Source organism: Oncorhynchus masou, chromosome 27, assembly GCF_036934945.1.
Source record: "Oncorhynchus masou masou isolate Uvic2021 chromosome 27, UVic_Omas_1.1, whole genome shotgun sequence".
Lineage (NCBI taxonomy): Eukaryota > Metazoa > Chordata > Actinopteri > Salmoniformes > Salmonidae > Oncorhynchus > Oncorhynchus masou.
Genome location: NC_088238.1, coordinates 66,199,854 through 66,223,333, shown reverse-complemented (window position 1 = coordinate 66,223,333; position 23,480 = coordinate 66,199,854). Strand labels below are relative to the sequence as shown.

The window sequence follows — 23,480 nt, the reverse complement described above, 5'->3', positions numbered from 1 at the left end:
CCTGAATACATGTCTCTCTCTCTGTGTCTACAGGGAAACATCCTGAATACATGTCTCTCTCTCTGTGTCTACAGGGAAACATCCTGAATACATGTCTCTCTCTCTGTGTCTACAGGGGAACATCCCAAATACATGTCTCTCTCTCTGTGTCTACAGGGAAACATCCTGAATACATGTCTCTCTCTCTGTGTCTACAGGGAAACATCCTGAATACATGTCTCTCTCTCTGTGTCTACAGGGAAACATCCTGAATACATGTCTCTCTCTCTGTGTCCTCAGGGGAACATCCTGAATACATTTCTCTCTCTGTGTCTACAGTGTCACCTTCAAATCAAATCAAACTTTATTCGTCACATGCGCGGAATACAACAGAATACTGTGAAATGCTTACTTACAAGCCCTTAACTTGTTATGGCCGCAATCCCGATATCGGGAAAAGTGTCATCAACAACCGCTGAATAGCATAGCGCTACATTTAATAAATATTACTACAAATATTTATGTTCTTGAAATCACAAGTACAATATAGGAAAACACAGTTTAGCCTTTTGTTAATCTACCTGTCGGGTCAGGTTTTGAAATTATGCTTTTCAGTGACGGCAATCCAAGCGTTTGTGTAAATTTATCGATCGCATGACGAAACATTAAGTTCACTTAGCATCAGGAAGCTTGGTCACGAAAATCAGAAAAGCAATCAAATTAATCGTTTACCTTTGATGATCTTAGGATGTTTTCACTCACGAGACTCCCAGTTACACAACAAATGTTCCGTTTGTTCCATAAAGTTTATTTTTATATCCAAAATACCTCCGTTTGTTTGTTGTGTTCAGAAATCCACAGGAAAGAGTGGTCACGACAACGCAGATGAAAATTCCAAATAGTTTCCATAATGTCCACAGAAACATGTCAAACGTATTTTATAATCAATCCTCAGGTTGTTTTTAAAATATATAATCGATAATATATGAACCGCAAATGTCTTTCACAATAGGAGAGGGGGAAACAATGGCTGTCCAAATTCTGTTGCGCGAGCAAAACTCATGTGACCACTTGATGCAATGTTATTGTTCTGGCTCATTTTTCAAAATAAAAGCCCGAAACTAAGTCTGAAGACTGACACCTTGAGGAAGCGATAGGAAAAGGAATCTGGTTCATATCCCTTTAAATCCAGCAAAGGGAGGCTATGGAACATGGGGTTTTCAAAATAGAAGCCCTGATTTTCCTCAGGGTTTCGCCTGCAATATCAGTTCTGTTATACTCACAGACAATATTTTGACAGTTTTGGAAACTTTAGAGTGTTTTCTATCCAATACTAATAATAATATGCATATATTAGCAACTGAGACTGAGGAGCTGGCCGTTTACAATGGGCACCTTTTCATCCAAGCTACTCAATACTGCCCCTGCAGCCATAAAAAGTTAACCAACAATGCAGTTCAAGAAAGAGTTAAAAAAACATTTACCAAATAAACTATAGCAAAAAAGAATAAAAAGTAACACAATACAATAATGAGGCTATATACAGGGTGTACCGGTACAGTGTCAATGTGGAGGCTATATACAGGGAGTTACGGTACAGTGTCAATGTGGAGGCTATATACAGGGAGTTATGGTACAGTGTCAATGTGGAGGCTATATACAGGGAGTTACGGTACAGTGTCAATGTGGAGGCTATATACAAGGTGTTACGGTACAGTGTCAATGTGAAGGCTATATACAGGGTGTTACGGTACAGTGTCAATGTGGAGGCTATATACAGGGTACCGAGTCATTGTGCGGGGTAGGGGTAAAGGTAGGGGTGGGTCAATGTAAATAGTCCAGGTAGCCATTTAATTCATTGTTCAGCAGTCTTATGGCTTGGGAGTAGAAGCTGTTAATTTGGTCCTAGACTTTTGGTCCTAGGAAGCTTGCCCCCAGTGATGTACTGGGCCGTACGCACTACCCTCTGTAGCGCTTAACGGTCAGATGCCGACCACTTGCCATACCAGGTGGTGATGCAGCTGGTCAGGATACTCTCGAAGGTGCAGCTGTAGAACCTTTTGAGGATCTGGGGACCCTTCAAAACATCCTGGATACGTGTGGGTGTGTATTTAAGGTTAGCGTGTGTTTTTAAGGTGAGGGTGTGTGTGTGTGTGTAATTAGGTTTAGGGTGTGTGTGTGTGTGTGTGTTTGGGGTTAAGGTGTGTGTGTGATGTGTGTATTATGTGTTCATGCCAGGTCTGGTATCCAGTGAGAAAGCCAGCCTGTCCTACCTGCTCTCAGCTCCTAGAGGAGGTAATGTGGCGGTGGTGGCTATAGGGGGCGCTCCAGAGGCTCTAGACGCCCGCCCAGGAGCTCTCACCCTTCAGATTCTACACCGCAAGGGATTCATCAAACTGGCACTAAAACACGGGTAGGCCTGAAGTACAGGTGGGTCTGAAACACAGATAGGCATGAAAAACAGTTACGTTTGAACAGGGTTGGGGTCAAATCCATTTAAATTCCAGCGAGCAGTATGGTAGTGGGCAGCCAGACAGGTCATTTTAGAAATTAGCCAAGGGACTTAATTCGGGGAGAAAATAGTTTAGAAAGAATACGCTTGTGTCCATACAAACCACCCTGAACATGCCAGTTCAGGGTCAGGCCTGGTTCGTTTTGGGAAGGGAGACTGTCTGGGAAGACCAAATAAAAGTAACCTGAATATCAATTGGTATTTCTGCTTCCTGAATTGACTGGAATTGAAATGTAGTTGACCCCAATCCTGGGTCTGAACACGGGTAGGTGGGAAGCATGTTTGAACACGGGTAGGTGGGAAAAACAGGTAGATGTCAAACACGGGTAGGTCTGAAACACGGCTAGGTTTGAAACATCTGAAACACGTGTATTGAATATTGTAATTCAATATTACGTGTGGTCTGTTTAATGTCAATGTACTGTATGCGTGTGGTGTTCACTAAGGCCCAGCTGGTCCCGGTGTAATGTTAATGTCTGGCTGGTCCCGGTGTAACGTTAATGTCTGGCTGGTCCCGGTGTAACGTTAATGCCCAGCTGGTCCCGGTGTAATGTTAATGCCCGGCTGGTCCCGGTGTAACGTTAATGTCTGGCTGGTCCCGGTGTAATGTTAATGCCCGGCTGGTCCCGGTGTAATGTTAATGCCCGGCTGGTCCCGGTGTAACATTAATGTCTGGCTGGTCCCGGTGTAACGTTAATGTCTGGCTGGTCCCATTGTAATGTTACTCCGAGCTGGTCCCTTAATGCCCAGCTGGTCCCAGTGTAATGTTAATAGCCAGCTGGTCCCTTAATACCCAGCTGGTCCCAGTGTAATGATAATACCCAGCTGGTCCCAGTGTAATGTTAATACCCAGCTGGTCCCAGTGTAATGATAATACCCAGCTGGTCCCAGTGTAATGTTAATACCCAGCTGGTCCCAGTGTAATGTATATACCCAGCTGGTCCCAGTGTAATGTTAATACCCAGCTGGTCCCTGTGTAATGTTAATTCCCAGCTGGTCCCATTGTAATGTTAATAGCCAGCTGGTCCCAGTGTAATGTTAACAGCCAGCTGGTCCCAGTGTAATGTTAATACCCAGCTGGTCCCAGTGTAATGTTAATACCCAGCTGGTCCCAGTGTAATGATAATACCCAGCTGGTCCCAGTGTATTGTTAATACCCAGCTGGTCCCAGTGTAATGTTAATAGCCAGCTGGTCCCAGTGTAATGTTGATTCCCAGCTGGTCCCATTGTAATGTTACTCCGAGCTGGTCCCTTAATGCCCAGCTGGTCCCAGTGTAATGTTAATACCCAGCTGGACCCAGTGTAATGTTAATATCCAGCTGGTCCCAGTGTAATGTTAATAGCCAGCTGGTCCAAGTGTAATGTTTATACCCAGCTGGCCCCATTGCAATGTTAATGCCCAGCTGGTCCCAGTGTAATTGTACTATCAAGCTGGTCTCTTAATACCCAGCTGGTCCCAGTGTAATGTTAATCCCCAGCTGGTCCCAGTGTAATGATAATACCCAGCTGGTCCCAGTGTAATGTTAATACCCAGCTGGTCCCAGTGTAATGTTAATAGCCAGCTGGTCCCAGTGTAATGTTGATTCCCAGCTGGTCCCATTGTAATGTTACTCCGAGCTGGTCCCTTAATAACCTCTTGAAACTCCCCATCCCGGATCCGGGATTGTGACTAAGCCTCAGGCTCATTAGCATAACGCAACGTTAACGATTTCTGAAAATTGCAAATAAAATTAAAATAAGCGTTTGCTCTCAAGCTTAGCCTTTTCTTAACAACACTGTCATCTCAGATTTTCAAAATATGCTTTTGAACCATAGAAATTGACTAATTTGTGTAAGAGTATGCAAAGCTAGCATAGCATTTTGTGTAGCATGTAGCACGCAACATTTTCACAAAAGCCAGATAACCAAATAAATAAAATCATTTACCTTTGAAGAGCTTCTGATGTTTTCAATGAGGAGACTCCCAGCCACATACCAAATGCGCAGTGTTTCCTGAAAGCGTCTGTGTGTAGGAGAAATCGTTCCGTTTTCTACATTGCGCCTGGCTACCGAAACGAACCGAAAATGCAGTCACCTACAACGTGAAACTTTTCCGGATTAACTACATAATATCGACCGAAACATGGCAAACGTTGTTTGGAATCAATCCTCAAGGTGTTTTTTCACATATCTCTTCATTGACATGCAGTTCATGGAAGCTTGCTTCTCTCTGTGCCCCATGGAAAAATACTGGCAGGTGACTTTTGCGCACCAATTTCGGCGCAGGACACCGGGCGGACACGTGGTAAATGTGGTCTCTTATGGTCAATCTTCCAACGATCTGCCTACAAATACGTCACAATGCTGCAGACACCTTGGGGAAACGACAGAAAGGGCAGACTCATTCCTCTTGCGTTCACAGCCATATAAGGAGATCATGAAAGACAGAGCCTCAAAAATCCTTGTCATTTCCTGGATGCCAAGTCATCTTGGTTTTGCCTGAAGCTCACGTTAAAGGGCACGCACAGAGAAGATATTTGTATTTCTGGACACGTCAGAGTGTTTTCTTTCGAACAGTAGCAATTATATGCATAGTCGAGCATCTTTTTGTGACAAAATATCTTGTTTAAAACGGGAACGTTTTTCTTCCAAAAATGAAATAGCGCCACCATAAGTGTAAGAGGTTAATGCCCAGCTGGTCCCAGTGTAATGTTAATACCCAGCTGGTCCCAGTGTAATGATAATACCCAGCTGGTCCCAGTGTAATGTTAATACCCAGCTGGTCCCAGTGTAATGTTAATAGCCAGCTGGTCCCAGTGTAATGTTGATTCCCAGCTGGTCCCATTGTAATGTTACTCCGAGCTGGTCCCTTAATGCCCAGCTGGTCCCAGTGTAATGTTAATACCCAGCTGGACCCAGTGTAATGTTAATATCCAGCTGGTCCCAGTGTAATGTTAATAGCCAGCTGGTCCAAGTGTAATGTTTATACCCAGCTGGTCCCAGTGTAATGATAATACCCAGCTGGTCCCAGTGTAATGTTAATACCCAGCTGGACCCAGTGTAATGTTAATATCCAGCTGGTCCCAGTGTAATGTTAATAGCCAGCTGGTCCAAGTGTAATGTTTATACCCAGCTGGTCCCAGTGTAATGATAATACCCAGCTGGTCCCAGTGTAATGTTAATACCCAGCTGGTCCCAGTGTAATGATAATACCCAGCTGGTCCCAGTGTAATGTTAATACCCAGCTGGACCCAGTGTAATGTTAATATCCAGCTGGTCCCAGTGTAATGTTAATAGCCAGCTGGTCCAAGTGTAATGTTTATACCCAGCTGGTCCCAGTGTAATGATAATACCCAGCTGGTCCCAGTGTAATGTTAATACCCAGCTGGTCCCAGTGTAATGATAATACCCAGCTGGTCCCAGTGTAATGTTAATACCCAGCTGGTCCCAGTGTAATGATAATACCCAGCTGGTCCCAGTGTAATGTTAATACCCAGCTGGACCCAGTGTAATGTTAATATCCAGCTGGTCCCAGTGTAATGTTAATAGCCAGCTGGTCCAAGTGTAATGTTTATACCCAGCTGGTCCCAGTGTAATGATAATACCCAGCTGGTCCCAGTGTAATGTTAATACCCAGCTGGTCCCAGTGTAATGATAATACCCAGCTGGTCCCAGTGTAATGTTAATACCCAGCTGGTCCCAGTGTAATGTATATACCCAGCTGGTCCCAGTGTAATGTTAATACCCAGCTGGTCCCTGTGTAATGTTAATTCCCAGCTGGTCCCAGTGTAATGATAATACCCAGCTGGTCCCAGTGTAATGTTAATAGCCAGCTGGTTCCAGTGTAATGTTGATTCCCAGCTGGTCCCATTGTAATGTTACTCCGAGCTGGTCCCTTAATGCCCAGCTGGTCCCAGTGTAATGTTAATACCCAGCTGGTCCCAGTGTAATGTTAATATCCAGCTGGTCCCAGTGTAATGTTAATAGCCAGCTGGTCCAAGTGTAATGTTTATACCCAGCTGGCCCCATTGCAATGTTAATGCCCAGCTGGTCCCAGTGTAATTGTACTATCAAGCTGGTCTCTTAATACCCAGCTGGTCCCAGTGTAATGTTAATCCCCAGCTGTTCCCTTAATGTCCAGCTGGTCCTAGTACAATGTTAATTCCCAGCTGGTCCCATTGTAATGTTACTCCGAGCTGGTCCCTTAATGCCCAGCTGGTCCCAGTGTAATTTTACTATCAAGCTGGTCTCTTAATACCCAGCTGGTCCCAGTGTAATGTTAATCCCCAGCTGTTCCCTTAATATCCAGCTGGTCCCAGTGTAATGTTAATAGCCAGCTGTTCCCTTAATACCCAGCTGGTCCCAGTGTAATGATAATATCCAGCTGGTCCCAGTGTAATGTTAATACCCAGCTGGTCCCTTAATACCCAGTTGGTCCCAGTGTAATGATAATACCCAGCTGGTCCCAGTGTAATGATATTACCCAGCTGGACCCAGTGTAATGTTAATATCCAGCTGGTCCCAGTGTAATGTTAATAGCCAGCTGGTCCAAGTGTAATGTTTATACCCTGCTGGTCCCAGTGTAATGTTAATACCCAGCTGGTCCCTTAATACCCAGTTGGTCCCAGTGTAATGATAATACCCAGCTGGTCCCAGTGTAATGTTAATACCCAGCTGGACCCAGTGTAATGTTAATATCCAGCTGGTCCCAGTGTAATGTTAATAGCCAGCTGGTCCAAGTGTAATGTTTATACCCAGCTGGCCCCATTGCAATGTTAATGCCCAGCTGGTCCCAGTGTAATTGTACTATCAAGCTGGTCTCTTAATACGCAGCTGGTCCCAGTGTAATGTTAATACCCAGCTGGTCCCAGTGTAATGATAATACCCAGCTGGTCCCAGTGTAATGTTAATACCCAGCTGGTCCCAGTGTAATGTTGATTCCCAGCTGGTCCCAGTGTAATGTTGATTCCCAGCTGGTCCCATTGTAATGTTACTCCGAGCTGGTCCCTTAATGCCCAGCTGGTCCCAGTGTAATGTTAATATCCAGCTGGTCCCAGTGTACTGTTAATACCCAGCTGGACCCAGTGTAATGTTAATATCCAGCTGGTCCCAGTGTAATGTTAATAGCCAGCTGGTCCAAGTGTAATGTTTATACCCAGCTGGCCCCATTGCAATGTTAATGCCCAGCTGGTCCCAGTGTAATTGTACTATCAAGCTGGTCTCTTAATACCCAGCTGGTCCCAGTGTAATGTTAATCCCCAGCTGTTCCCTTAATATCCAGCTGGTCCCAGTGTAATGTTTATACCCAGCTGGTCCCAGTGTAATGTTAATAACCAGCTGTTCGCTTAATACCCAGCTGGTCCCAGTGTAATTATAATACCCAGCTGGTCCTAGTGTGATGTTAATACCCAGCTGGTCCCTTAATTCCCAGCTGGTCCCAGTGTAATGTTTATACCCAGCTGGTCCCAGTGTAATGTTAATAGCCAGCTGTTCCCTTAATACCCAGCTGGTCCCAGTGTAATGATAATACCCAGCTGGTCCCAGTGTAATGATAATACCCAGCAGGTCCCAGTGTAATGTTAATACCCAGCTGGTCCCTTAATACCCAGCTGGTCCCTGTGTAATGTTAATTCCCAGCTGGTCCCATTGTAATGTTAATAGCCAGCTGGTCCCAGTGTAATGTTAACAGCCAGCTGGTCCCAGTGTAATGTTAATAGCCAGCTGGTCCCATTGTAATGTTACTCCGAGCTAGTCCCTTAATGCCCAGCTGGTCCAAGTGTAATGTTAATATCCAGCTGGTCCCAGTGTAATGTTTATACCCAGCTGGCCCCAGTGTAATGTTAATAGCCAGCTGGTCCCTTAATACCCAGCTGGTCCCATTGTAATGTTAATAGCCAGCTGGTCCCATTGTAATGTTAATAGCCAGCTGGTCCCATTGTAATGTTAATAGCCAGCTGGTCCCATTGTAATGTTAATAGCCAGCTGGTCCCAGTGTAATGTTAATAGCCAGCTGTTCCCTTAATACCCAGCTGGTCCCAGTGTAATGATAATACCCAGCTGGTCCCAGTGTAATGATAATATCCAGCTGGTCCCAGTGTAATGTTAATACCCAGCTGGTCCCTTAATACCCAGTTGGTCCCAGTGTAATGATAATACCCAGCTGGTCCCAGTGTAATGATATTACCCAGCTGGACCCAGTGTAATGTTAATATCCAGCTGGTCCCAGTGTAATGTTAATAGCCAGCTGGTCCAAGTGTAATGTTTATACCCTGCTGGTCCCAGTGTAATGTTAATACCCAGCTGGTCCCTTAATACCCAGTTGGTCCCAGTGTAATGATAATACCCAGCTGGTCCCAGTGTAATGTTAATACCCAGCTGGACCCAGTGTAATGTTAATATCCAGCTGATCCCAGTGTAATGTTAATAGCCAGCTGGTCCAAGTGTAATGTTTATACCCAGCTGGCCCCATTGCAATGTCAATGCCCAGCTGGTCCCAGTGTAATTGTACTATCAAGCTGGTCTCTTAATACGCAGCTGGTCCCAGTGTAATGTTAATACCCAGCTGGTCCCAGTGTAATGATAATACCCAGCTGGTCCCAGTGTAATGTTAATACCCAGCTGGTCCCAGTGTAATGTTGATTCCCAGCTGGTCCCAGTGTAATGTTGATTCCCAGCTGGTCCCATTGTAATGTTACTCCGAGCTGGTCCCTTAATGCCCAGCTGGTCCCAGTGTAATGTTAATATCCAGCTGGTCCCAGTGTACTGTTAATACCCAGCTGGACCCAGTGTAATGTTAATATCCAGCTGGTCCCAGTGTAATGTTAATAGCCAGCTGGTCCAAGTGTAATGTTTATACCCAGCTGGCCCCATTGCAATGTTAATGCCCAGCTGGTCCCAGTGTAATTGTACTATCAAGCTGGTCTCTTAATACCCAGCTGGTCCCAGTGTAATGTTAATCCCCAGCTGTTCCCTTAATATCCAGCTGGTCCCAGTGTAATGTTTATACCCAGCTGGTCCCAGTGTAATGTTAATAACCAGCTGTTCGCTTAATACCCAGCTGGTCCCAGTGTAATTATAATACCCAGCTGGTCCTAGTGTGATGTTAATACCCAGCTGGTCCCTTAATTCCCAGCTGGTCCCAGTGTAATGTTTATACCCAGCTGGTCCCAGTGTAATGTTAATAGCCAGCTGTTCCCTTAATACCCAGCTGGTCCCAGTGTAATGATAATACCCAGCTGGTCCCAGTGTAATGATAATACCCAGCAGGTCCCAGTGTAATGTTAATACCCAGCTGGTCCCTTAATACCCAGCTGGTCCCTGTGTAATGTTAATTCCCAGCTGGTCCCATTGTAATGTTAATAGCCAGCTGGTCCCAGTGTAATGTTAACAGCCAGCTGGTCCCAGTGTAATGTTAATAGCCAGCTGGTCCCATTGTAATGTTACTCCGAGCTGGTCCCTTAATGCCCAGCTGGTCCAAGTGTAATGTTAATATCCAGCTGGTCCCAGTGTAATGTTTATACCCAGCTGGCCCCAGTGTAATGTTAATAGCCAGCTGGTCCCTTAATACCCAGCTGGTCCCATTGTAATGTTAATAGCCAGCTGGTCCCATTGTAATGTTAATAGCCAGCTGGTCCCATTGTAATGTTAATAGCCAGCTGGTCCCAGTGTAATGTTAACAGCCAGCTGGTCCCAGTGTAATGTTAATACCCAGCTGGTCCCTTAATACCCAGCTGGTCCCTGTGTAATGTTAATTCCCAGCTGGTCCCATTGTAATGTTAATAGCCAGCTGGTCCCAGTGTAATGTTAATAGCCAGCTGGTCCCAGTGTAATGTTAATACCCAGCTGGTCCCTTAATACCCAGCTGGTCCCAGTGTAATGTTAATTCCCAGCTGGTCCCATTGTAATGTTACTCTGAGCTGGTCCCTTTTCTGCCCAGCTGGTCGCAGTGTAATTTTAATAGCCAGCTGGTCCCAGTGTAATGTTAATAGCCAGCTGGTCCCAGTGTATTGTTAATACCCTGCTGGTCCCTTAATACCCAGCTGGTCCCAGTGTAATGATAATACCCAGCTGGTCTCTTAATACCCAGCTGGTCCCAGTGTAATTTTAATTGCCAGCTGGTCCCAGTGTAATGTTAATTCCCAGCTGGTCTCAGTGTAATGTTAATTCCCAGCTGGTCCCAGTGTACTGTTAATTCCCAGCTGGTCCCAGTGTAGTGTTAATTCCCAGCTGGTCCCAGTGTAGTGTTAATACCCAGCTGGTCCCAGTATAGTGTTAATACCCAGCTGGTCCCAGTGTAGTGTTAATACCCAGCTGGTCCCAGTGTAATGTTAATTCCCAGCTGGTCCCAGTGTAGTGTTAATACCCAGCTGGCCCCATTGCAATGTTAATGCCCAGCTGGTCCCAGTGTAATTGTACTATCAAGCTGGTCTCTTAATACCCAGCTGGTCCCAGTGTAATGTTAATCCCCAGCTGTTCCCTTAATATCCAGCTGGTCCCAGTGTAATGTTTATACCCAGCTGGTCCCAGTGTAATGTTAATAACCAGCTGTTCGCTTAATACCCAGCTGGTCCCAGTGTAATTATAATACCCAGCTGGTCCTAGTGTGATGTTAATACCCAGCTGGTCCCTTAATTCCCAGCTGGTCCCAGTGTAATGTTTATACCCAGCTGGTCCCAGTGTAATGTTAATAGCCAGCTGTTCCCTTAATACCCAGCTGGTCCCAGTGTAATGATAATACCCAGCTGGTCCCAGTGTAATGATAATACCCAGCAGGTCCCAGTGTAATGTTAATACCCAGCTGGTCCCTTAATACCCAGCTGGTCCCTGTGTAATGTTAATTCCCAGCTGGTCCCATTGTAATGTTAATAGCCAGCTGGTCCCAGTGTAATGTTAACAGCCAGCTGGTCCCAGTGTAATGTTAATAGCCAGCTGGTCCCATTGTAATGTTACTCCGAACTGGTCCCTTAATGCCCAGCTGGTCCAAGTGTAATGTTAATATCCAGCTGGTCCCAGTGTAATGTTTATACCCAGCTGGCCCCAGTGTAATGTTAATAGCCAGCTGGTCCCTTAATACCCAGCTGGTCCCATTGTAATGTTAATAGCCAGCTGGTCCCATTGTAATGTTAATAGCCAGCTGGTCCCATTGTAATGTTAATAGCCAGCTGGTCCCAGTGTAATGTTAACAGCCAGCTGGTCCCAGTGTAATGTTAATACCCAGCTGGTCCCTTAATACCCAGCTGGTCCCTGTGTAATGTTAATTCCCAGCTGGTCCCATTGTAATGTTAATAGCCAGCTGGTCCCAGTGTAATGTTAATAGCCAGCTGGTCCCAGTGTAATGTTAATACCCAGCTGGTCCCTTAATACCCAGCTGGTCCCAGTGTAATGTTAATTCCCAGCTGGTCCCATTGTAATGTTACTCTGAGCTGGTCCCTTTTCTGCCCAGCTGGTCGCAGTGTAATTTTAATAGCCAGCTGGTCCCAGTGTAATGTTAATAGCCAGCTGGTCCCAGTGTATTGTTAATACCCTGCTGGTCCCTTAATACCCAGCTGGTCCCAGTGTAATGATAATACCCAGCTGGTCTCTTAATACCCAGCTGGTCCCAGTGTAATTTTAATTGCCAGCTGGTCCCAGTGTAATGTTAATTCCCAGCTGGTCTCAGTGTAATGTTAATTCCCAGCTGGTCCCAGTGTACTGTTAATTCCCAGCTGGTCCCAGTGTAGTGTTAATTCCCAGCTGGTCCCAGTGTAGTGTTAATACCCAGCTGGTCCCAGTATAGTGTTAATTCCCAGCTGGTCCCAGTGTAGTGTTAATACCCAGCTGGTCCCAGTGTAATGTTAATTCCCAGCTGGTCCCAGTGTAGTGTTAATACCCAGCTGGTCTCAGTGTAATGTTAATTCCCAGCTGGTCCCAGTGTAATGATAATTCCCAGCTGGTCCCAGTGTAATGTTAATGCCCAGCTGGTCCCAGTTTAATGTTAATATCCACACGACCATTCAATCTCCATAGACAAACATTGGCAGTAGAATTGCCCGTACTGAAGAGCTTTGTGACTTTCTGTGTAGCACCTATGTAGGATGCCACCTTTCCAACAAGTCAATTTTTCAAATGTATATCCTGCTTGAGCTTCCCCAGTTAACTGTAAATTATGTTATTGGTAAGTGGAAACATCTAGGGGCAACCACAGCCCATCCGCTGTGGTAGGCCACACATGCTCACCGAACTGGACTGCCGAGTGCTGACGTGCCTAGTGCTTAAGAATAGGCTTTCCTCCGTTGCAACCTAGTTCCAAACTGCCTCTGGAAGCAACTTCAGCACAATAACTGTTCATCGGGAGCTTCATGAAATGGGTTTCCATGGCCGAGCAGTCACACACAAACCTAAGATCACAATGCGCAATGCCAACCGTCGGCTGGAGTGGTGTAAAGCTCGCCAACATTGGACTCTGGAGCAGTGGAAACGCAGTCTCTGGAGTGATGAATCACGCTTCACCATCTAGCAGTCTGTCGGATGAATCTGGGTTTGGCGGATGCCAGGAGAACGCTACCTTCCCGAATGCATAGTGCCAACTGTAAAGTTTGGCAGAGAGGAATAATGGTCTGGGGCTGTTTTTCATGTTTCGGGGTAGAGCCCTTAGTTCCAGTCAAGGGAAATTACATTCTAGACGGCTCTTTGCTCCCAACTTTGTGGCAACAGTTTGGGGGAAGACCTTTTCCTGTTTCAGCATGACAATTCCCCTGTGCAGAAAGCAAGGTCCATACAGAACTGGTTTGTCGAGATTGGGATGAATTGGAATGCCGACTGCAAGTAAGGCCTAATCGCCCAACATCAGTGCCGGACCTCACTACTGCTCTTGTGGCTGAATGGAAGCAAGTTCCCGCAGCAATGTTCCATCATCTAGTGGAAAGCCTTCCCAGAAGAGGGGATGCTGTTGTAGCAGCAAACGGGGACAACCTCTATATTAATGCCCATGATTTTGGAATGAGATGTTCGCCGAGCATGTGTCCACATACTTTTGGTCATATAGTTTATGTTACACCTTGGCAGCGCTATCAGAAAGCCAATAGCGTGCCGTGGTTCTGGGGCCTGGGCCTTCAGTGAAGTCCTACACAGTCCCACCCGAATTAATCCAGCTCTTATTACCATCATTATGATGCCATGGCTCTAGACACTATACATTTAGACAGAAACGCAGTATAACCAGGCGTTGCCTCACCTTGAAATTTACATTTTTATTCTGAGAATTGCAGGGGAAGAGTACAATACCTTTTCATTGTGCAGCTTTGTTGCCCTGCGCGCTTGTTCGTTGAGCTGTAGATCCACTCGGGTGTCCCCGAAAGTTTTCAAAAGCACCATTGTTTGTAAGTGCCCAGCCGTACTTTGGTGTCTCATTGCTGCCTTGGTTAGACAACTCAGGTTTGCAAAGCCAGTGTGGCTCCAAACACCAAATCGATCACTTAAAAATAATAGGCATTCCCAGCAGTACAGTTTGCAGTGCTTCTCGGAGCCTGTCTTTGTAGCGTCGGCTTTGTAGCGTCGGCGTCTACCTCTCCTGTCAATGTCTAACTTTTCTTGAAAAGTTTGTCTTGAGAATGGCGTTATAATTATATCCTCGATCAAATCGATATCTTCTCCTTCCGCCATTGTGGGTTGAAAAAACAGCTTAATAGTACGCAAATTAATTTGTTTATCAATTTCAGTTTCCTAGTTCTGAGACCTGCCCATATTGGTAATCCAATCAAAAGACGTGCAGGCACTACGCCTGCTAGCTGGCTCCTGTGTAACACTGGAGCCAGCCAGCAGGCGTACAATAGCCAACTCTAAAGCTGATTGGTTGACACTAAATTTTAATTTCCATTCACTTTAAGCTACAAGCGCCCGCACTGTTGATTCTGAAGGCCTGAGGGCAGATTTTAGACCCCTGGCACACACGATGGCTGAATATGGTTGGATAAAATATCTAACATAAAGACCAGCCCTCCAAATCTCAACCTGGGGCTGGAAGCAGTGCAACCAAGAGGAACGCTATGAAATGAAGAGTGTAACTCTTACTCTGGGGAATAATTTAATTCATTTATGTGGGAAAATATATTTAAAAAAATATATATATTCTGATGATGTTTAGGCCAGCAGAGAAGGCCTTGCTGGCCCTGATGGCCCACCACTGCAGAAAGCACAACATTTATTTTCACTGCTACGCAGACGATAAACAACTTTTTAGCTGCACAGATAAATTATAAGACTGAATTAGTGATTTAATTACTTGAATGGCTCACTACTTCCTCCAGCTAAATCAAGTCAAGACAGAGGTACTTATTGTTGGACAAAAAGCACAGAGAGAGAATCTGGACATTTTTATTCACGGGCAATAAAGATAAAACACTAGGTAAAAAGCTGAGGTGTTATTTTAGATTCTGAACTCAATTTCGAATCCCATTTAGGAAGGTGACAAAAATAGATTTTTACCACCTGAGGAACATTGCCACGGTGCGGCTGTTTCATTCTCAGGGTGATACAGAGAGACTCATTCATGCTTTTATTAAAAGCAGGCTTGACTACTATAATGCTCTCCTGTCTGGTCTACCCAAGAGAGCCATTGGTCAACTGCAAAACATACAGAATGCTGCAGCACAGGTACTGACCATGACCAGATGGAGAGCACACATTACACCAGTTATACACCAGATAATTTCATTTTAAAAATATTTGTTTATTTAACATTTATTTAACTAGGCAAATAAGGCCTACACCGGCCAAACCTGGACAACGCTGGGCAATTGCACGCCGCCCTATGGGACTCCCAATCACTGCCGGTTGGCGCCAGAGGGGATGGCTGCCGTTTTACGTGATCCTAACCAACTGTGCTATTTTGAGTGTTTTTTTTTGTGTTGTTTGTAACATATTTTGTACATAATGTTTCTGCCACCATCTCTTATGACCGAAAAGAGCTTCTGATTATCAGAACAGCAATTACTCCCCTCGAACTGGACAAAGATGTTTTCTTTAATGAGTCTGACGCAAAGGATATATTGTTGTTCCCGGACCAGGCCCAAATCCCCGTCATTCACATGAAGAGGTGCCTTGTGGATGATCTGGATGCCTTGTGAGAATTTGTAGGCGAGTGGATAACCCGGCACTACCATCCGTCCTATTGGCCAACGTGCAATCACTGGAGAATAAACTGGATGAGCTCCAATGAAGACTATCCTACCAACGGGACATTAAAAACTGTAATATCTTGTGTTTCACCGAGGTGTGGCTGAACGATGACATGGATAATACACAGTTGGCTGGGTTTTCTGTGCATCAGTAAATCAGAACAGTAAGACGAGGGGTGGTGGTATTTGTCAATAACAGCTGGTGGGCGATCTCAAGATACTGCTCGCCTGAGTATCTTATGATAAGCTGTAGACTACACTATCACACTATCCCTCATAGATATCATCCTAACCAACTTGCCCTCCAAATACACCTCTGCTGCTTTCAACCAAGATCTCAGCGAGCACTGCATTCGTAATGGGTCTGCGGTCAAACGACCTCATCACTGTCAAACGCTCCCTAAAACACTTCAGCAAACAGGCCTTTCTAATCGACCTGGCCTGGGAATCCTGGAAGGATATTGACCTCATCCCGTCAGTAGAAGATGCCTGGTTATTCTTTAAAAAGTGCCTTCCTCACCATCTTAAATAAGCATGCCCCATTCAAAAAATGTAGAACCAGGAACAGATACAGCCCTTGGTTCACTCCAGATCTGACTGCCCTTGACCAGCACAAAAACATCCTGTGGCATACTGCATTAGCATCGAATAACCCCCCTGATATGCAACTTTTCAGGGAAGTTAGGAGCCAATATATATACAGGCAGTTAGGTAAGCTACGGCTAGCTTTTTCAATCAGAAATATGCATCCTGTAGCACAAACTAAGAGCACCTCCACCAAGCTGCCCGCTGTACTGAAGCTAGGAAACACTGTCACCACCGATAAATCCACGATAATTGAGAATTTCAATAATCATTTATCTACATTGGCCACGCTTTCCATCTGGCTACCCCTAACCCGGTCAACTGCCCTGCACCCCCCACAACAACTCGCCCAAGCCTCCCCATTTCTCCTTCACCCAAATCCAGATAGCTGATGTTCTGAAAGAGCTGCAAAATCTGGACAACTACAAATCAGAAGGGCTCGACAATCTGGACCCTCTCTTTTTAAAATGATCTGCCGAAATTGTTGCAACCTCTATTACTAGCCTGTTCAACCTCATTCATATCGTCTGAGATTCCCAAAGATTGGAAAGCTGCTGCGGTCATCCCCCTCTTCAATGGGGGAGACACTCTAGACCCAAACTGCTATAGACCTATATCTATCCTACCCTGCCTTTCTCAGGTCTTCGAATGCCAAAATAACAAACAGATCATCGACCATTTCGAATCCCACCATACCTTCTCCGATATGCAATCTGGTTTCCGAACTGGTCATGGGTGCACCTCAGCCGTGCTTATATCATAACCACCATCGATAAGAGACATTACTGTGCAGCCGTATTCATCGACCTGGCCAAGGCTTTCGACTCTGTCAACCACCACATTCTTATCGGCAGACTCAACAGAATTGGTTTCTCAAATGACTGCCTCGCCTGATTCACCAACTACTTACTTCTCTGATAGAGTTCAGTGTGTCAAATCGGAGGGCCTGTTGTCCGGACCTCTGGCAGTCTCTAAGGGGGTGCCACAGGGTTCAATTCTCGGGCCGACTCTCTTCTCTGTATAGATCAATGATGTCGCTCTTGCTGCTTGTGATTCTCTGATCCACCTCTATGCAGATGACACCATTCTGTATACTTCTGTCCTTTCTTTGGACACTGTGTTAACTAACCTCCAGACGAGCTTCAATGCCATACAACTCTCCTTTCATGACTTCCAACTGCTCTTAAATGCAAGTAAAACTAAATGCATGCTGTTCAACCGATCGCTACCTGCACCTGCCCGCCCATCCAGCATCACTACTCTGGACGGTTCTGACTTAGAATATGTGGACAACTACAAATACCTAGGTGTCTGGTTAGACTGTAATCTCTCCTTCCAGACTCACATCAAACATCTCCAATCCAAAATTAAATCTGGAATTGGCTTTCTATTTCGCAACAAAGCATCCTTAACTCATGCTGCCAAACATACCCTTGTAAAATTGACCATCCTACCGATCCTTGACTTCGGCATTGTCATTTACAAAATAGCCTCCAACACTCTACTCAACATATTGGATGCAGTCTATCATAGTGCCGTCAATTTTGTCATCAAAGCCCCATACACTACCCACCACTGCGACCTGTATGCTCTCGTTGACTGGCCCTCGCTTCATACTCATCTCCAAACCCACTGGCTCCAGGTCATCTACAAGTCTTTGCTAGGTAAAGCCCTGCCTTGTCTCAGCTCACTGGTCACCATAGCAGCACTCACCCATAGCACCCGCTCTAGCAGGTATATCTCACTGGTATATAGGTATATCTCACTTTCGTTCTCTGCTGCCAATGACTGGAACAAACTGCAAAAATCAGTGAAGCTGGAGACTCATATCTCCCTCACTAGCTTTAAGCACCAGCTGTCAGAGCAGCTCACAGATCACTGCATGTGTACATAGCCCATCTGTAAATAGCCCATCCCAACTACCTCATCCCCATACTGTATTTATTTATTATATCTTGCTCCTTTGCACCCCAGTATCTCTATTTGCACATTCATTTTCTGCACATCTATCACTCCAGTGTTTAATTGGTATATTGTAATTACTTCACCACCATGGCCTATTTATTGCCTTACCTCCCTAATCTTATCTAATTTGCACACACTGTATATAGACTTTTTCTATTGTATTATTGACCCTATATTTGTTTATTCCATGTTTAACTCTGTGTTGTTGTATGTGTCGAACTGCTTTGCTTTATCTTGGCCAGGTTGCAGTTGCAAATGAGAACTGGTTATCAAGTAGCCTACCTGGTTAAATAAATAAAGGTGAAATATATATATATATATATTTTTATCTACCAAGAGCGTTTTAATCTATATTTTTTGTAGACATCTATTTACCACCACAAACTGTTTCTGGCACTAAGACTGCACTCAACGTAAGCAAACAAGAAAAATCTAATTCAGAAGTGGCGCTCCTAGGGATGCAAATTTAAATCAGTTTTACCTTTTCTACCAGCGTGTAAAATGTGCAACCAGACAAAAAAAAACTTTAAACCACCTTTACTTCACAAAGCTCTCCCTCGCCCTCCATTGACCATAATGTTATCCTCCTCATTCCTGCTTACAAGCAAAACCTAAAGCAGGAAGTACCAGTGACTCGCTCAATACGGAAGTGGTCAGATGACATGGATGCTAAACTACAGGACTCCGTAGCTGATGTAGCTGATGTGAGCAAGACCGTTAAACAGGTCAACATTCACAAGGCCATGGGCCAGACGGATTACCAGGACGTGTAGTCAGAGCATGCGCAGACCAACTGGAAAATGGCTTTACTGACATTTTCAACCTGTCCCTGACCAAGTCTGTAATACCTACATGTTTCAAGCAGACCACCATTTTCCCTGTGCCCAATAAAGCAAAAGTAACCTGTCTAAATGACTACTGCCCCGTATCACTCACCTCTGTAGCAATGAAGTCACTTGAAACCGTGGTCAATCAACACCATCATTCCAAAAACCCTAGACCCACTCCCCAACTGATCCACAGGTGACACAATCTGAAATGCACTCCACACTACCCTTTCCCACCTGGACAAAAGGAACACATATGTGAAAATACTGTTCATTTGGGTGGCGCAGCGTCCAAAGGCACTGCCTCTCAGTGCTAGAGGCGTCACTACAGACCCTAGTTCAATTTCAGGCTGTATCACAACCGGTCGTGATTGGGAGTCCCATAGGGCGGCGCACAATTGAACCAGCGTCGTTCGGGTTTGGCCGTGGTAGGCCGTCATTGTATATAAGAATTTGTTCTTAACTGACTTTTCTAGTTAAATAAAAATAGCATAGTGCTCACAAAGCTCATCACCAAGCTAAGGACCCTGGGACTAAACACCTTCACCTGGATCTTGGACTTCTTGACGGGCCACATCCAGGTGGTAAGGGTAGGCAACAACACATCTGCCACGCTGATCCTCAACACCGGTGCCCTTCAGGGGTGTGTGCTTAGTCCCCTCCTGTACTCCCTGTTCACCCACAATTGCGTAGCCAAACACAAATCCAACACCCTCATCAAGTTTGTTGACGACACAACGGCGGTAGGCCTGATCACGACAACGATGAGACAGTCTATAGGGAGGAGGTCAGAGACCGGGCAGTGTGGTGCCAGGACAACGACCTTTCTCTCAACGTGAGCAAGACAAAGGAGCTGATCGTGGACTACAGGAAAAGGAGGGCCGAAAATGACCAACAAACCATCATGGTCCAAACACACCAAGACAGTCGTGAGGGCACTATAATGCCTATTCAGGAGACTGAAAAGATTTGTTATGGGTCCCCAGTTCCTCAAAGTTCTACAGCTGCACCATTGAGAGCATCCTGACCATTTGCATCACTGCCTAGTATGGCAACTGCTCGGCATCCGACCTTATAGCACCAAAGAGGGTAGTGCGTACGACCCAGTATATCACTGCCAAGATAATACATCCACCAAGCCTCCTGCCATCCAGGACCTCTATATTAGCCACTCAAGTCATAGACTATCTGCTATCGCGCGGTTCCAGAGCACCAAGTCTAGGTCCAAATAGCTTCTACCTCATAAGACTGCTGCTGAACAATTAATCAAATGGCCACCTGGACTATTTACATAGACTGCTGCTACTCGCTGCTTATTATCTATGCATGGTTACTTTACCCCTACCTACATGTACATATTACCTTAATAATTACCTCGACTAACCTGTATCCTGGCACATTGACTCAGCACCGGTACCCCCTGTATATAGCCTCGATATTGTAATTTTTTTTGTGATATTTTATTTATTTTTACTTTAGATGATTTGGAAAATATTTTCTTAACTCTTATTCTCTTAAAACGGCATGGTCGGGCTTGTAAGTAAGCATTTCACAGTAAGTTCTACACATGTTATATTTGGCGCAAGTGACAAATAAACATTTTATTTGATTTTAAAGGCTCTGCACTGGCTCCCTGTGAGTTTAAGATTATTCCATTGGTTTTTAAATCAATCCATGATTGTGCGCCCCCAGACATGCTTTAAGTTATGTACCCAGTAGGTCCCTCAGGTCCTCTGGCCTTTTAACTATCCCAAAGCCTAGAACCAAGAGGCATGGTGAGACAGCCTTTAGCTACTATGCCCCCATCCTCTGCAACAGCCTGCCAGAGAACCTGAGGGGCCCTAACTGGGGACATTTTTAAAAGAGATCTTAAAACCTTTCTAGCTTTGATTTTCCTCAGGGTGCTTTTATTCATTCAGCTTTTATTGTTATTCTTTAGTTTTTTATCCTCATACGTTTGTTGTGTAGTATTGCATGTTTTTTAATTTGTTTTTTCCTGTGAAGCGCATTGCGTTGAATCCATGCCTGAAATGTACTGTAGAAATAAAGCTAGATTTTATGTTAATGTACTGTATCTATAGGGCTCAGTTAGTACCTGTGTTCTCCTTTGGGGAGAATGAGCTCTTCGACCAGATGACCAACCCTACCGGCTCGCCGCTCCGCTGGCTACAGGACCACCTGCAAAGGCTCATGGGAGTGGCACTGCCGCTGTTCACCGGGAGAGGAGTGTTCCAGTACAGCTTTGGTCTACTGCCCTACAGACAGCCCATACACACTGTTGGTATGAGACACACACACACTTTCTCCCCTATCTCGCCAGTGAGTATTTGTATTTATTATGGATCCCCATTAGTTCCTGCCAAGGCAGCAGCTACTCTTCCTGGGGTTTGTTATGGATCCCCATTAGTTCCTGCCAGGGCAGCTGCTACTCTTCCTGGGGTTTATTATGGATCCCCATTAGGTCCTGCCAAGGCAGCAGCTACTCTTCCTGGGGTTTATTATGGATCCCCATTAGTTCCTGCCAGGGCAGCAGCTACTCTTCTTGGGGTGCAAAAATATTAAAGCACTTACATTACATATAAAACTGTACATCATATAAAATTATTACACCACTACATATCTACAATACAAAATGTTTAATACCACCACACAACAATATCACAATGTATGCATGTGTCTGTGCCATTGTGATTCTCTTCACAGTCCCCGTTGTTCCATTATGTGTATTTTTTACCAGTTTTTAAAAAATCTGATTCTCCTGCTGCACCAGTTACCTGATGTGGAATAGAGTTTCATGTAGTCATGGCTCTATGTCGTACTGTGTACCTCCCATAGTCTGTTCTGGACTTGAGGACTGTGAAGAGACTTCTGGTGGCTTGTCTTGTGGGGTAGGCATGGGTGTCCGAGATGTGTGCAAGTATTTTATACAGACAGCTCGGTACATTCAGCTTGTCAACACCTCTTGCAAAAACAAGTAGTGACGAAGTTGATCTCTCCTCCTCTTTGAGCCATGAGAGATTGACATGCATGTCATTAACGTTAGCTCTCCGTGTGCTTTTAAAGGTCAGCCGTGCTGCCCTGTTCTGAAAACTGCAATTTTCCCAAGTCCATCTTTGTGGCACCTGACCATCCCAGTGGGTTATAGAGAGATAAATATGGATGAAACCTTTTCCTCTCTACCCCCCCCCTCTCTCTCCAGTGGGTAGGCCTATTCAGTGGTCCAGACCCCCCCCCCCCCCCTCTCTCTCCAGTGGGTAGGCCTATTCCAGTGGTCCAGACCCCCCCTCTCTCTCTCTCCAGTGGGTAGGCCTATTCAGTGGTCCAGACCCCCCCCTCTCTCTCTCTCTCTAGTGGGTAGGCCTATTCCAGTGGTCCAGACCCCCCTCTCTCTCTCTCTCTCTAGTGGGTAGGCCTATTCCAGTGGTCCAGACCCCCCCTCTCTCTCCCAGTGGGTAGGCCTATTCCAGTGGTCCAGACCCCCCCTCTCTCTCTCCAGTGGGTAGGCCTATTCAGTGGTCCAGACCCCCCCCCCTCTCTCACTCTCTCTCTCCAGTGGGTAGGCCTATTCAGTGGTCCAGACCCCCCCTCTCTCTATTTCCAGTGAGTAGGCCTATTCCAGTGGTCCAGACCCCCCCCTCTCTCTCTCTCCAGTGGGTAGGCATATTCAGTGGTCCAGACCGCCCTCTCTCTCTCCAGTGGGTAGGCCTATTCCAGTGGTCCAGACCCCCCCTCTCTCTCTCTCCAGTGGGTAGGCCTATTCCAGTGGTCCAGACCCCCCTCTCTCTCCAGTGAGTAGGCCAATTCCAGTGGTCCAGACCCCCCTCTCTCTCTCTCCAGTGGGTAGGCCTATTCAGTGGTCCAGACCCCCCTCTCTCTCTCTCTCCAGTGGGTAGGCCTATTCCAGTGATCCAGACCCCCCTCTCTCTCTCTCTCTCTCAGTGGGTAGTCCTATTCCAGTGATCCAGACCCCCCCTCTCTCTCTCTCCAGTGGGTAGTCCTATTCCAGTGATCCAGACCCCCCCTCTCTCTCCAGTGGGTAGGCCTATTCAGTGGTCCAGACCCCCCTCTCTCTCCAGTGGGTAGGCCTATTCCAGTGGTCCAGACCCCCCCTCTCTCTCTCCAGTGGGTAGGCCTATTCCAGTGGTCCAGAACCCCCTCTCTCTCCAGTGGGTAGGCCTATTCCAGTGGTCCAGACCCCCCCTCTCTCCTCTCCAGTGGGTAGGCCTATTCCAGTGGTCCAGACCACCCCCTTTCTCTCCAGTGGGTAGGCCTATTCCAGTGGTCCAGACCCCCCTCTCTCTCCAGTGGGTAGGCCTATTCCAGTGGTCCAGACCCCCCCCCCTCTCTCTCTCTCCAGTGGGTAGGCCTATTCCAGTGGTCCAGACCACCCCCCTTTCTCTCCAGTGGGTAGGCCTATTCCAGTGGTCCAGACCCCCCTCTCTCTCTCTCTCAGTGGGTAGACCTATTCCAGTGGTCCAG

The 23,480-nt window shown here is 45.9% G+C and overlaps 1 protein-coding gene across 1 annotated transcript in view; it reads left to right on the top strand.

Annotated features, from left to right (window-relative positions):
• The window catches only part of mogat3a (monoacylglycerol O-acyltransferase 3a), a 40,055-nt gene that overhangs the window by 10,293 nt on the left and 6,282 nt on the right, over window positions 1–23,480 (top strand). Inside the window, exons 4-5 of the mRNA XM_064940894.1 lie at window positions 2,218–2,392; window positions 21,083–21,282. Of these exons, the coding sequence (XP_064796966.1) occupies window positions 2,218–2,392; window positions 21,083–21,282 (375 nt within the window). The remainder of the gene's footprint in view (window positions 1–2,217; window positions 2,393–21,082; window positions 21,283–23,480) is intronic.